Consider the following 15,153-nt stretch of genomic DNA (forward strand, 5'->3'; position numbering starts at 1 on the left):
TTAACCCTGCTTGCCTCAGTTTTCTCATCTATAAAATTAGCCAAAGATAGAAATGTCAAATCAATCCAGTATCTTTGTTAAGCAAAGCTCAAATGGGATCACAAAATGATTTAACAACTATTATAAGGATTTATATAGTAATTTAAGATTTAGTATTATATTGAGTCATTTAAAGACACAAATGTATAAATATTTATTAACATAATAGACAACAATCTCCCATTCTTGTTCCAGGTAGGATTTCCTAATGACATCACACCTCTCAACTGGTACTGGTACATCATCCTACTTAACATTTCTCTATCTCTCTCTGTTTCTCTCTTTGTGTCTGTCTGTCTGTCTCTGTCTTTCTCTCCCTTCTTCCTCCCCCCACTCCCTAGCTGATAATTCCATTGAATTAAGGAACTCCAAGAGACAAATCTCCTTCAATCAATGTGGATTAGCAACTGTTCTTTTTTAATCTCTCATTTTCATTTAGAAAGTTATCTGGGATCACTGAGAGATTAAACTACACCAAATCAATATCTCTCTGACATTACTTCTCAGGTACACTTTTTATTGTACAATTAAACAAAAGAACTAAAAAAACTGCAGAGTTATTTCATCAATAATTGCTTCATATCAGAAGAAGAGGAAATATAATAAAGCAAGGGTAATTATTTCATCAGTGTCATGGACCCTTCTGTTTTTCTGATGAAATCTATGAACCCCTCTTTAGATTAATATTTTAAATGCAAGAAATTCATACTTTAAAAAAACACACAAATAAATTGAAATATAATTATCAAAAATAAATTTTTAAGTTCACAGTGCCTCTATTCAAGAATCCCTATATAAAGTCAAAGTTATCTTAGGATATTCCTTTCAACCTTATTCAGAATTATTGAGAATGCAAGCAGTTTGGTCTGTTCCAGTAATATGTACTTTAAAAGTGTTTTAGATAAAATATTTACAATATTTTGTTAATGTCACCTATATAATTATGAACACATGGGAAATTAATAGAATACAATTGAAAGAGAGCCACGCCAAAATAAAAAGTAGAGAGAAAACATATACATATACATAAAGGATCACAATTCTAGAAGAAAAAAGGGCATCACAAGCTATCTTATCCAAACTCCTCATTTTAGAGATAAGGAAACTGAGGCTTGGGGACATGATTATTAATCATAATACTACTAATTATCCTTTAAGGAAAAGTTTCAAGTTTTTGAAGCACTTTGCATATTATCTTTTTTCAGCTTTACAACAACCCTGTAAGGTAGGTATTATTATTATTAATCTAACTTAACAAATGAGGAAACTGAGGTTTTACATTAGGTGACTTGTCCAGGTTCACAAAGCCAATAAATAATTACATCACTTTTCTAAAGGAAGTAATTAGAAAGGAAAAAAAAATGTCACCAAAGCAAGTGACTAAATCAGTCATGTAAATGTTTTATATAAATGTCTTAAGGGAGAAAATTGCATCCATGGATCATTACAAGTAAGTTAAAGTTAAATAAGATATGTCAAAGAAAAGGTGGGAAAATAACAGGATGTTTTTGAAAAAAAAATTCTCTCCTCTCTAAGGAACATATATTCTCATAAGGTAAGGAATTATAATGCACTTTTTAGTCCTTAAGTTAAAAAGACAATGATGAAAGCAAAATTGCCTTGCATTCTATCAGAAATATAGTGTATTTTTTTACTTCTCAGTTTAAAAATCAAAAGTTATCAGAAGGAAATGACATTTTTGAAGAATTAAAATTATTTACCTATTCATGCATATCCCAACACCAATTTGCATATTTTAAAAAATATCAAAACCAAACCACTGCCCCTTATTGATTATATTTTTAAGTATAATATTTATGATGAATGTTTAGAGAAATATTTAATTTGATCTGCATGGTAAAGAATGCTGGGTTTGAAGTTAAAAGACCAGATTTAAGCAATCTGTCAAGCAACAAACAGAAGGTATTAATTACAAATGAGCAAAGCTGTTAATGTCTTTACCATGAAAGAAAAAACTCTGGTGAAATTTAAAAAAAGATAATTCTATTTTATCATAATCCACAAAATCAGTTTCTCCTTCAAGCAACATTTTCTGACCTGTTAAATTAAAGACATGATAATGAAAGAAATAGCACAACAGGAAAAGAACTGTTTAAAATACCATTTTGTCAGAAAATGTTAGTGTCACAGAAGGAAATTTTGGGACAATAGAGTTGAGTTGAAAGAGAAATCGAATATTCAGATTGGAAGACTGCTGAGATTATACACAAAGAATTATCTGCCTGTCCCTAGATTGAAAGAAAAAAAAAAGGCAGAAGAGGATTACATGAACCTTTATATCAAATAGCTTAGTAGCTATCTTGCATTGGGAACGAATGGAACTTCCAATGATGATAAATAAATAAATATGTGTGTGTGTGTGTGTGTGTGTGTGTGTGTGTGTGTGTGCGTGTGTGTTATGGATGCTTTATCATCAAAATCCAAGACATATTCAAGGTGAGGATGGCAAGATTTCCAAACAGAAGGATCAAATATAAAGTATTTTAAGAAACTCAAAGGCAGAGGGGAATCCTTTGACATAAAAGTATAAACATTTCTTAATATATCAATATATAACACTAGACACATTAAGAAAAAGATCAGAGGGACAGTTAGGTAATGCAGTGGATAGAGAACCAGCCCTGAAGTCAGGAGGACCTGAGTTCAAATCTAGCCTCGGACCCTTAGTACTTCTTAGCTAGATGACCTTGGGAAAGTCACTTAACCCCAACTGCCTCAGCAGGAAAAAGAAAAAAAAGAACAAAGGATGAAGCAACAGAAAGCGGCATTGCTATATGTCATATACCAATGGAGCTTTCCTTTTTTCACTGGGTATTCTATAAGAAAAATAAATTTTATCTATAATGGATCCCATTGGGGCATATGAAATGCTGAAATAAGCTAAGAATATCATTCTCAAAACATGTACTACAGTGGGAATAAGAAAAAAATAGAGGAAATATACTCTGAAAAGACTAAAACCAATGGTTAGAGATTTGCTCCTAAGTCTATATTTTATTTACATAATATTATTTGGTATTGCTTACTTGTAGACATTTGGCAAGATACTCAAAGACTTCAATTAAGCAAACTATATTTCTCTTATTGTATTAAGTGTATGTACATACTTCTCTAAAAACCATCAATTGAATCTAGGGATTACTGTCATAAAAGAGAGTAGAAAAGAGTGCATGATGAGTAGGGATAATAAAGGAGAAATTTATATACCCGCCATATATTTGTGATTGTTTATTTCTTTTGTTTTTATTTAATAGCCTTTTATTTACAGGTTATATGTATGGGTAACTTTACAGCATTAACAATTGCCAAACTTCTTGTTCCAATTTTTCCCCTCTTTTCCCCCCACCACCTCCCCCATATAGCAGGATGACCAGTAGATGTTAAATATATTAAAATATAAATTAGATACACAATAAGTATATATGACCAAACAGTTATTTTGCTGTACAAAAAGAATCAGACTCTGAAATATTGTACAATTTACCTGTGAAGGAAATCAAAAATGCAGGTGGGCAAAAATATAGGGATTGGGAATTCAATGTAATGGTTTTTAGTCATCTCTCAGAGTTTTTTTGCTGGGCATAGTTGGTTTAGTTCATTACTGCTCCATTGGAAATGATTTGGTTGATCTCATTGCTGAGGATGGCCAAGTCCATCAGAATTGGTCATCATATAGTATTGTTGTTGAAGTATATAATGATCTCTTGAAAAGCTTCATTTCTAAAATATAGAGAGAACTGACTCAAATTTATAATAGTTCAATTCATTCTCCAGTTAATTAATGGGGAGAGGATATGAACAATTTTCAGATGAAGAAATTGAAACTCTTTTATTCACATGAAAAGGTTTTCCAAATCATTATTGTTCAGAGAATTGCAAATTAAGCCAACTCTGAGATACATACCTGTCAAATTGGCTAAAATGACAGGAAAAGATAATGCTGAATGTTGGAGGGGATGTGGGAAAACTGGTGCAACTGTGAATGGATCCAACTATTCTGGAGAGCAGTTTGGAACTATGCTCAAAAAGTTATCAAATTGTGTATACCCTTTGGTCCAGCAGTGTTTCTACTTGGAATTATATCTCAAAGAGATCTTGAAAGATGGAAAGGGACCCACATGTGCAAGAATCTTTGTGGCAGCCCTATTTGTAGTGGCAGGAAACTGGAAACTGAGTGGATGCCCATCATTTGAAGAATGACTGAACAAATGATGGTACATGAATATTATGGAATACTGTTGTTGTGTAAGAAATGACCACCAGGATGATTTCAGAAAGGCTTGGAGAAACCTACATGAACTGATGTGAAGTGAAATGAGCAGAACTAGGAGATCATTATACATAGCAACAACAAAACTATATGGTTATCAATTCTGATTGGAATGGCTCTCTTCAACATTGAGAAGATTCAAACCAGTTGTACTTGTGCAATGATGAAGAGAGCCAAAGAGAGAACCATGGGAACAGAGCATGGAACACAACATAACATTCTCACTCTATGTTGTTATTTGCTTGCATTTTTTCTCAGTATTTTTCCTTCCTTCTCGATCTTATTTTTCTTGTGCAACCAGATAAATGTATAAATATGTATATACATATTGGATCTAACATGTATTTCAACATATTTAACATGTATTAAACTACCTGCCAGATGGGGAAGGGGGTTTGGGGAAGAAGGGAAAATGTGCAACAAAAAATTATGCAACGGTCAATGTTGGAAAAATTACCCACGCTTTGTAAATAAAAAGCTTTCATAAAAATGTAATATGCATGTTATATAGGAATACTGTATAATATACAATTAAATTATAATTAAATGATAGCTTCATTCTTTTAATCAATGTTAATAAAATATAATTAAAGAGTAAGATATTCAGTTCAATGAAAAGCAAAATGCAAATAATTTACAGCTATTGGGATAGAAGTACTCAATGATTTTAATATTAACTGCTGTTAATTAAAGTTTATGTGTAGATGTGAATAAGTAATGATCATAATAGAGACATAGAAACTTAAATATTTTAGAGAAACAAAATTGATTATAATTAAGTAAATAGAATGGACCATGGGAGCCTGAAAGGGGTTGTTTTGAAAAGAAATTATTCTGTTAATAGCTAGAACACAAATAACAATATTCAAAAAATCTTCAAAAAGTTACTATGTATTCTAGTGAAACTTTATTAAAGTTACTTAGATAATATTAGCTGCTGAAGTGAAATTTTAAAAAAAATTCCAACTTATAAACTATGTACAATCATCTCAGAGATGAATTTGCAAAGCATAATGTTAAGCTCCATAAACATACTATGATAACATTTCCTGACAACTAGTTTATACACACATCAAAATCAGGATTAAACATATTTAAAATACTTTTCAATGTTTTATCAAAAGTATTCAATAGTGGAGCAGAGCCAAGATGCCGGAGAGGACACATACTTCATTCTAAGGTCCCCTTTTACCCTCACTAATGATTACCAAATTCAACCTCTGAAATAGTGCCTGACTGGTAGAATCCATGAATATTGGGAGTACAACAAATTACCAGCCAAAGATGTAGATTGAAGATCGCCAGAAAAGGTTAATCCTGATTGGTGGGAGGAGGCCAGCTCAGGCAGGGAGGTAGAACACAGAGGCTAGGAAGCTCAGTGGACCGAGGGCAGGTGCGGTAGCTGCGGGTGGAAAATTTGTCGGAAGGACTCTACCACAGTTTGGCTGCTCTACTTTAGTTGCAAAGCAGTAGATCTGCAGAGAACTTACACAAGTGCCAAAGGTAGAGTGTATTCCACAAAAACACCAGAATTTAACAGGACTTGGCCACACCCAACCAGCATTAGAAGCACAGACCACAGTGAAACTGCCCAGCTCTGCCTGGGGCAATCACACTTATGCATAGTATTGGGGGGTGGGGTCCTACCTGGAGCAGAGACTCTTCCACTGCACAGCTCTGCCTAGGGAAGTTGCACTTTCGCTTCCCCAGAGCAGTGGCACTTCAACAGCTCAGCTGCTCTTTGGAGCCAGCTTGCAAGACAGTTACTATACATCTCTCCCTGTTCTGTAGAGGAAGCTGTTAATATCCTTGCCCTGAAGGCAGACCCTAAGGTTTTTTTTTTAAAAAATTAGCAAAAAAGTCAAATGAAATCTAAATATAGATAGCTTCTATATATAGAAAGAGAATAGTTTCCCAACTCTGAGGAGGCTAATAGCAGACAGTCTCCAGACAAAACCCCAAAGGGGGATATAGCATGATCCCCTTCACATTAGGCTTTCCTAGAAGAAATTATAAAAGATCTTAAAAGAGAGCTAGAAGAAAAATGGGGAAAGGAAAGAGAAGCTCTGCAAGAGAGTGTGGAAAAGGGATATAACACATTACAAGAAAAATTTGATAAAGAGGGAAAACAACTGTGAATTTGAAAAGGTAAAGACTCCCGGGGAAACAGAATTTGTGAACTGGAAAAGATAAAGAACTCCCAGGAAAGTAGGATTTGTGAACTGGAAAAAAGAAAATAACTCAGTAAAACATTAGTGAAATGGGAAAAAATTTCCATAGAGCAAAACAACTCATTTAAAAACTCAATTGGACATATATATAAAAAAATAAAAAAGCTAATAAAGAAAATAACTCATTAAAAATCAGAACTGAACAAACAGAAATGATTCATGGAGACATCAAGAATCAAAACCAAAAGAATGAAAAAATAGGAAAAAAATGTTAAATATCTACTTGGAAAAACAACAGATCTGGAAAATAAATCTAGAAGAGATAATCTGAGGATTATTTGACTTCCTTAAAATTATGATGAAAAAAAAGCCTAGACACTATTTTATAGGAAATCATCAAAGAGGAACTACTAAGATGTGAAAGAATTCATTGAATACTTTCTGGAAGATACCCTAAAATAAAAACTCAAAGTAATATTGTGGCTAAATTTCAGAAGTATCAGAAAAAATAGTACAAGCAGCCAGAAAAATAAAAAAAAACCACAACAACAACAACAATTCAAATACCGAGGAACAATAAGCATCACTCAGGATTTAGTTACTTCCACATTAAAAGATCGAAGAGCCTGGAATCTGATATTCTGAAAGGCAAAAGAACTTGGAATGCAGCCAAGAATAAGCTATCCAGCTAAACTGAGCGTTTTCTTCCAGGGAAGAATATGGACATTCAAAGAAACAGGTGAATTCCATTTATTCCTAATGAAAAAACCAGAGCTAAGCAAAAACTTTGACCTCCAAATATAGAACTCAAGAGAAGCATAAAAGATAAAAAGAACTCTTGAGTACTATATTTCTATTATAGACATACATAAAGAGCACATGTATAATTTAATTTTACTGTTATAATACAAAAAAAGGAAGTAAAAGTGGAAAGGGGATAACATCAGGAAAAGGGAAAAGAGGAGATAAAAAGAGGGAAATTACATCCCATGAAGGGTCAAAGGAAACCTCTAATGTCTTAGGGAATTTAGGGTGAGGGAGAGGGAGGAATATTATATGAATCTTCCTCTCATCAGATTTGCTCAAAGAGAAAATATTAGACATATTTGGTTTACAGAGAAACATCATTAAAAAGTGGGAGAAGGAAAGGGAAAAGGAAAAGAGTCATTTGGGACAGGTATAAAAAAGGAAAAGGGACTCAAAGGATGTGGGAGGGATTCTAAAGAGAGAGAGTTGCATGATGCAAGTAGTTCCCATAAGTTTAATACTAAGAAAAAGGGTAAGGGGGAAAGAAAAAGAAAAGCATAATCTGGGGATAATAAGATGTCAGGAAATGCAGAATTAGTAGTTTTAATTGTAAATGTGAATGGGATGAACTCTCCCATAAAGCAAAGGTGAATAGCAGAATTGGATCAAAAGCCAGAATCCTACAATATATTGTTTATAAGAAACACATTTAAAGCAGGATGATACATATAGTGGAAAGGGAAAAAGCTAGAGCAGAATCTATTATGCTTCAGGTAAAGTTAAAAAAAAAAAAAGCAGGGGTAGCCATCCTTATCTCAGATTAAGCAAAAGCAAAAAAAAAAAAAAAAGATCTAATTAAAAGACATAAGGAAGGAAAGTATATTTTGCTAAAGGGTAGCATAGAAAATGAAGCAATATCAATAGTAAACATGTATACACCAAATGGTATAGTTCTAACTTCCTAAAGGAAAAGTTAAGAGAGTTGCATGAAGAAATAGATAGCAAAACTATAATAGTGGGAGATCTCAACCTTGCACTCTCAGAATTAGAAAAATCAAACCAAAAAACAAATAAGAAAGAAGCTAATATTAGAATATTATAAAAGTTTAGTATGATAGATTTTTAAAAATAGCTTTTTATTTAAAAGTTATATGCATGGGTAATTTTACAGCATTGACAATTGCCAAATCTTTTGTTCCAATGTTTCACCTCCTTCTCCCCACCCCCTCCCCTAGATGGCAGGATGACCAATACATGTTAAATATATTAGAGTATAAATTAAATACAAAATAAGTATACATGTCCAAACCGTTTTTTGCTATACAAAAAGAATTGGATTCCAAAATATTGTACAGTTAGCCTGTGAAGGAAATAAAAAATGCACGTAGGCAAAAGTATAGGGATTGGGAATTCCATGTAATGGTTTTTAGTCATCTCCCAGTTCTTTTGCTGGGTGTAGCTAGTTCAGTAATAAGATAGATTTTTAGAGAAAATTGAATGGAGACAGAAAGGAGTATATTTTCTTCTCAGCAGTTCATGGAACCTATATAAAAATTGACCGTATATTAGGACATAAAGACATCAAAATTAAATGCTGAAAGGCAGAAATAGCAAATGCATTCTTTTCAGATCATGATGCAATAAAAAATTCAACAAAAAGCTAGGGGTAAGTAGACCAAAAAGTAATTGGAAATTAAATAATCTCATCCTAAAGAATGAATGAGTGAAAGAGCAAATCATAGGAACAATTAATAATTTCACCAAAGAAAATGACAACAATGAAACAACATACCAAAATGGAATGCAGCCAAAGCACTAATAAGGGGAAATTTTACATCTTTAGAGACTTAATTGAATAAAATATAGGAAGAGAAGGTCAAGGATTTGGGCTTGCAATTTAAAAAGGTAGAAAAGGAGCAAATTAAAAAACTGCAATCAAATACTAAACTTTGAAATTCTAAAATTAAAAGGAGAAATTAATAAAATTAAAAGTAAAAAAAAACTATTGAATTAATAAATAAAACTAAAAGTTGGTTTTATTAAAAAAAACTAACAAAATAGATAAACCTTTGGTAAATTTGATCAGATTAAAAAAAAGAGGAAAATCAAATTGTTAGTCTGAAAAATGAAAAGGGAGAACTTTCCACCAATTAAGAGGAAATTAGAGCAATATAAGAGTTATTTTGCCCAACACTATCTTAATGAATTTCATAACCTAAGTGCAATGGATGATTACCTTCAAAAATATAGGCTTCCCAGATTAACAGAGGCGGAAGTAATTTGCTTAAATAGTCTCATTTTAGAAAAAGAAATAGAACAAGCTATTAATGAACTCCCTAAGAAAAAATCTCTAGGACCAGATAGATTTACATGTGAATTCTACCAAACACTTAAAGAAAAATTAATGCCAATTTTATATAAACTATTTGAAAAAATAGGGAAATAAGGACTTCTACCAAATTCCTTTTATGACACAGACATGATACTGATACCTAAACCAGATAGTTTGAAAATGGAGAAAGGAAAATATAGACCAATGTCCCTAATGAATATTGATGCAATAGTCTTAAATAAAATTTTAGCAAAAAGGTTACACAAAAGCATCCCGAGGATAATACCCTACAATCAAGTAGGATTTATACCAGGAATGCAGGGCTGGTTCAATATTAGTATAACTATTAGCATAATTGAGTATTAGCAAAAACCATATGATCATTTAAATAGATGCAGAAAAAACATTTGCTAAAATCCCACATCCATTCATATTAAAAACACTTGAGAGTATAGATGTAAACTGGCTTTTCCTTAAAATAATCAGTAACATTTATTTAAAATTATCAGTGAGCATCATATGTAATGGCTATTAAACTGGAACCATTCCCAATAAGATCAGGAGTGAAAAACAAGGTTGTCCACTTTCACCATTGCTATTTAATATTGTATTAGAAATGCTAGCTTCAGCAATAAGAGTTGAAAAAGAGATCAAAGGAATTAGAATAGGTAATGAGGAAACCAAATTATCACTCTTTGCAGATGACATGGCGGTATACTTAGAGAACCCCAGAGATTCTAATAAAAAGCTATTAGAAATAATTCACAACTTTAGCAAAGTTGCAGGATACAAAATAAACCCACATAAATCAAAGCATTCTTATATATCACTAACAAAATCCAACAGTTAGATATACAAAAAGAAATTCCATTTAAATAACTGCTGATAATATGAAATCTTTGGGAATCTATCTACAAACAGAAAGTCATGAACCATATGAACAAATTATAAAACACTTTCCATACAAATAATGTCAGATCTAATCAACTGGAAAAATGTTAAGTGCTCTTAGATAGATTGAGTGAATATAATAAAGATGAAAATTCATTTATCTAATCTAAAGTAATTCATTTATTTAATGCTATAACAATCAGATTCACAAAATGCTATTTTAATGACCTAGAAAAAATAACAAGAAAATTAATCTGGAAGAACAAAAGATCAAGATTTTCAAGGGAACTAATGATAAAAAAATCAAATGAAGGTGGCCTAGCTCTAACAGATCTAAAACTATATTATAAAGCAGCATTCACCAAAACCATTTTGTATTGGCTAAGAAATAGACTACTTGATCAGTGGAATAGGTTAGGTTCACAAGACAAAATAGTCAACTATAGCAATCTAGTGTTTGACAAACCCAAAGACCCCAGCTTTTGGAATAAGAATTCACTGTTTGACAAAAACTGCTGGGAAAATTGGAAATTAATATGGCAGAAACTAGTCATTGACCCACACTTAACACTATAAACCAAGATAAGGTCAAAATGGGCTTATGATCTAGGCATAAAGAATGAGATTATAAATAAATTAGAAATACATAGGATAGTTTATCTGTCAGACCTGGGAAGGAGGAAGGAATTTGTGAACAAAGAACTAGAGATCATTATTGATCACAAAATAGAAAATTTTAATTATATCAAATTAAAAAGCTTTTGTACAAACAAAACTATTGCAGACAAGATTTGAAGGGAAGCAATAAACTGAGAAAACATTTTTACAGTCAAAGGTTCTGCTAAAGGCCTCATTTATAGAGAATTGACTCTATAAGAAATCAAGCTATTCTCCAATTGATAAATTGTCAAAGGATATGAACAATTTTCAGATGAATAAAATGAAACTATTTCTAGCCATATGAAAATATGCTCCAAATCATTATTAATCAGAGAAATGCAAATTAAGACAACTGAGAGATACCACTACACACCTGTCAGACTGGCTAGAATGACTTGGAAAGATAATGTGGAATGTTGAAGGGGATGTGGGAAAACAGGGATACTGATAGATTGTTGGTAGAATTGCGAATACATCCCACCATTCTGGAGAACAATTTGGAACTATGCTCAAAAAGATATCAAACTGTGTATACCCTTTGATCCAGCAGTGACTTCTGGGCTTATATCCCAAAGAGATGTTAAGAAGGGAAAGGGACTTCTATGTACAAGAATGTTTGTGGCAGCAATCTTTGTAGTGGCCAGAAATTGGAAACTGAGTAGATGCCTATCAATTGGAGAATGGTTGAAGAAATTGTGTTACATGAATGTTATGGAATATTATTGTTCTGTAAGAAATGACCAGCAGGATGATTTCAGAAAGGCCTGGAGAGACTTAAATGAATTAATGCTGAGTGAAATGAGCAGGAACAGGAGATCATTATATACTTCTACAACAATACTATATGATGATCATTTCTGATGGACGTGGCTCTCTTCAACAATGAGATGAACCAAATCAATGCCATTTGTTCAATAATGAAGAGAACCAGCTACACTCAGCAAAAAACCTCTGGGAAATTAGTGTGAATCACAATATAGCATTTCCAATTCAACTTGCATTTTTGATTTCTTTCTCAGGTTAATTTTACCTTATTTCTGAGTCTGATTTTCTTGTACAGCCAAATAACTGTATGGATATGTACACATTTATTATATTTAACACATACTCTAACATATCTAACATGTATTGGTCTACCTGCCATCTAGGGGAGGGTGTGGGGGAAAGGAGGGGAAATGTTGGAATAGAAGGTTTTACAAGGGTTAATGCTGACAAATTACCCATGCATATATTTTGTAAATAAAAAGCTATAATAAAAAAGTAAAAGGTAACTGAAATCTGTATTTAATTTTACACACTTAATTTTGACAAGGATAATTTAATAGACTGAAATTTACTCCCCATTTTATAAGTACAATCAGATGTTATTTGGAAGCATTCCTATCATCTGAGAGATTATTTTATAAGTTTACATTTCCAATCTTCTCAAACCATTGCTTTAAAAATAGGATCAGGTACTACTGAAGTGTTTTTGGCCCAAACTCTGAAACAAGGATTCCTACAAGGTGTTAAGTCAGTAGAATTGATGAGGCAATGGTTATCTAGTTTAGCATGGTACTTCATGGTTTTCTAAGTTCAGTATGATTGATTTAATCTTATAACAAATCATGCTTTCTTAGTGATATAATGAATTGTTTATACTCAGTGTAGAGCATACAAGCTGGGATTCAGAGGGCAAAGAAGACAAAGGACCGGAGGCGGGAGCTCAAGCTCTTGGAACCAAGGAAAGAGATTCATTCCATCTTCGGTCAGGTGGCTCTCCTGGGAGATTGAGAAACAGATTTTTTCATCCCATCTCACACCCTATGGTGGCAGGCCTGTCCTCCTGCATTTTCTCCACTGAAAAGAAGTCCCCTCTCAAGGCCAGAAGAAAGCTAGCAGAGCACCAGGCAAAGGAGACAATAAAAACTTTTGGACTTTAACATCTGGCTATTCTTGTCATGATTACTCTACTGAAAAGAAGGCTGCTCCAAGACCTCCAGAAAACCCACCAAGAACATTACACTGAAGTATTCATATTGTTAATGTATAATTTTTCCTCAAATTAACTCAGAAAATAATTTTGTATTCTGAAAAATGCACACCTATCTTTCACACTTTTTAGGGCATTTGGGAAGATGGAGGAAAACAGCTATTTCATATCACCTAACATCTTTATAAAATTCACAGTGTAAAGAATTGTATTCAGACATTAATTTTTTTATCAAATAAATTCATAACAAATCTGACCTGCAAATTCATCATCTTAAGTGCAATGTAAATTGATTTTCCTTCCTTACCATGGCAGGAACCATCTACTTCCTCATATCCTATACTGCAGATACAACGTCCCAGAGGAACTAGCCAATCTCCATCAGCTCCACAATATAATTTTGGTGTGTCCCGCTCTTCAGCACTTTTAACACAGGAACCCCGAACTTCCACCAAAGAGGAAGAATCAAGCCTTGGTATAGTATCAGGAAACATAGCCAAGTTACGAATAGTCAATGGGCACTTTTTGTAGAAAACTCGAACAGAAACCAGAGCAATGCATGCTCCAATGTCCTGAAAAGCAAGAAAAAATCCTTTCCTGTTTATTGGTCCCACCTCACGAATTTCAGTATTGAGCTTAAGGATGCGGTCACCCAAATCCATCTGGGTAAAACTCTCATCAGCAGCAATAGTATCGATTTTAGTATATTGGCTTGGCCTGAATTTAACTCCATGGGACTCATCAGATTCCATGTAGAAGAGATTAAAAGTTTCTTTACAAGTTCCCAATACCCAAGGAATACTGTTGCAATCTCTCAGAGTAAACTTCATTTCCACATAAATTTTTTGGGCTGCCTCTCGGGAAATCCAGTTTGTATGAAGCCAGTTGTTTTGGTTTGGTTCCATTACGTTGCATACTTGGTAAGTATGAATGGGTCGATTGTGTTCATCCATTTCAGTGATGGCATCCCACTGCATAAAAAAATAAAAAGATTAAGAAATTAAACCAATAAAATAACTTCTAAAAGATTGAATTGTATGACCCAAAGTAACTCAAAACATAAAAATGAAGTTACTTGTGAGGTTTCCCAAAGAAAGAATGTAGAATTTCTTGCAAAATGTTCATTTGAGAGGTTATATCTATTTCTTCAAATTAAATGAAACACAACAAATTCAATTTTGTTGCTTCACCATCTTTAATGCCTGATTATGATTAGCATTAGCATCGGATGTGTTATAAAACCTGAAGTTTTAGAGGATGGCAGATATAAGCTGGGGTTTATGCAAAATAAAATGTTTATCATTCTTAATATCCTCTGTAACAATGATGTTAATACTATGCTCACCTTAGACACTCAATAATTAGTTAGGAACAAAATTAGGAGGCAACAAGTAATTTTTAAGCAACTTTTATATGACAAGTACTGTGGGTTATAAATATTGTCTCATTTGATCCTTACAAGTGATAAGGATCTTAGGAGGTAGGTGCATGACCCCTCATTTTAAAGCTGAGAGAAAATGAAGCAAACATATTTAATGACTTGCCCAGATTCATATATCTACTAAATGTTTTAGGTCATGTTTGAACCTAGGCTATTACTGACTTAGAATATGCCACTGTAACACCTAACAGCCTAGCTGAATAATCATTGTTTTTATTTGTTGGTGTATTACTCTTCTTAACTAGCAGCTGTTTTCTTTTTCAAAAAAGTTAAAAATAAATAAGCTAGCATCAAAAATAAAAGTTAAAAAAAAATCTCTATTCCATATATAAAAATGAAAGCAAGGTAAAATAGGACTAAGAAATAACACACACACACACATACACACACACACACACACATCACACACACAATTTCCATAAGGTTAAATAATAATAATAATAATATAAAACATTGTTAGAATCTGAAGATCCATGAGATTTACTAAAAATATCACAATTAAAAAATATTATAAGTCCTCTTTCAATTCTCTCTCTTTCTCTCTCTCTCTCTCTCTTTCTCAGAAGGGGTGGGGAGGTATCATTATAGTGTCATTAAAATAGAAGTTCT

The 15,153-nt window shown here is 32.8% G+C and overlaps 1 protein-coding gene across 4 annotated transcripts in view; it reads right to left on the reverse strand.

The window, feature by feature from the left end:
• EPHA6 (EPH receptor A6) overlaps positions 1 to 15,153 on the reverse strand; it is a 745,715-nt gene that overhangs the window by 545,082 nt on the left and 185,480 nt on the right. For all 4 annotated transcript variants that reach the window (XM_031958889.1, XM_031958890.1, XM_031958891.1 and 1 more), the window contains exon 3: positions 13,411 to 14,074. In XM_031958889.1, coding sequence (XP_031814749.1) covers positions 13,411 to 14,074 — 664 coding nt within the window. The remainder of the gene's footprint in view (positions 1 to 13,410; positions 14,075 to 15,153) is intronic.

This window comes from Sarcophilus harrisii, chromosome 3, assembly GCF_902635505.1.
Source record: "Sarcophilus harrisii chromosome 3, mSarHar1.11, whole genome shotgun sequence".
NCBI lineage: Eukaryota > Metazoa > Chordata > Mammalia > Dasyuromorphia > Dasyuridae > Sarcophilus > Sarcophilus harrisii.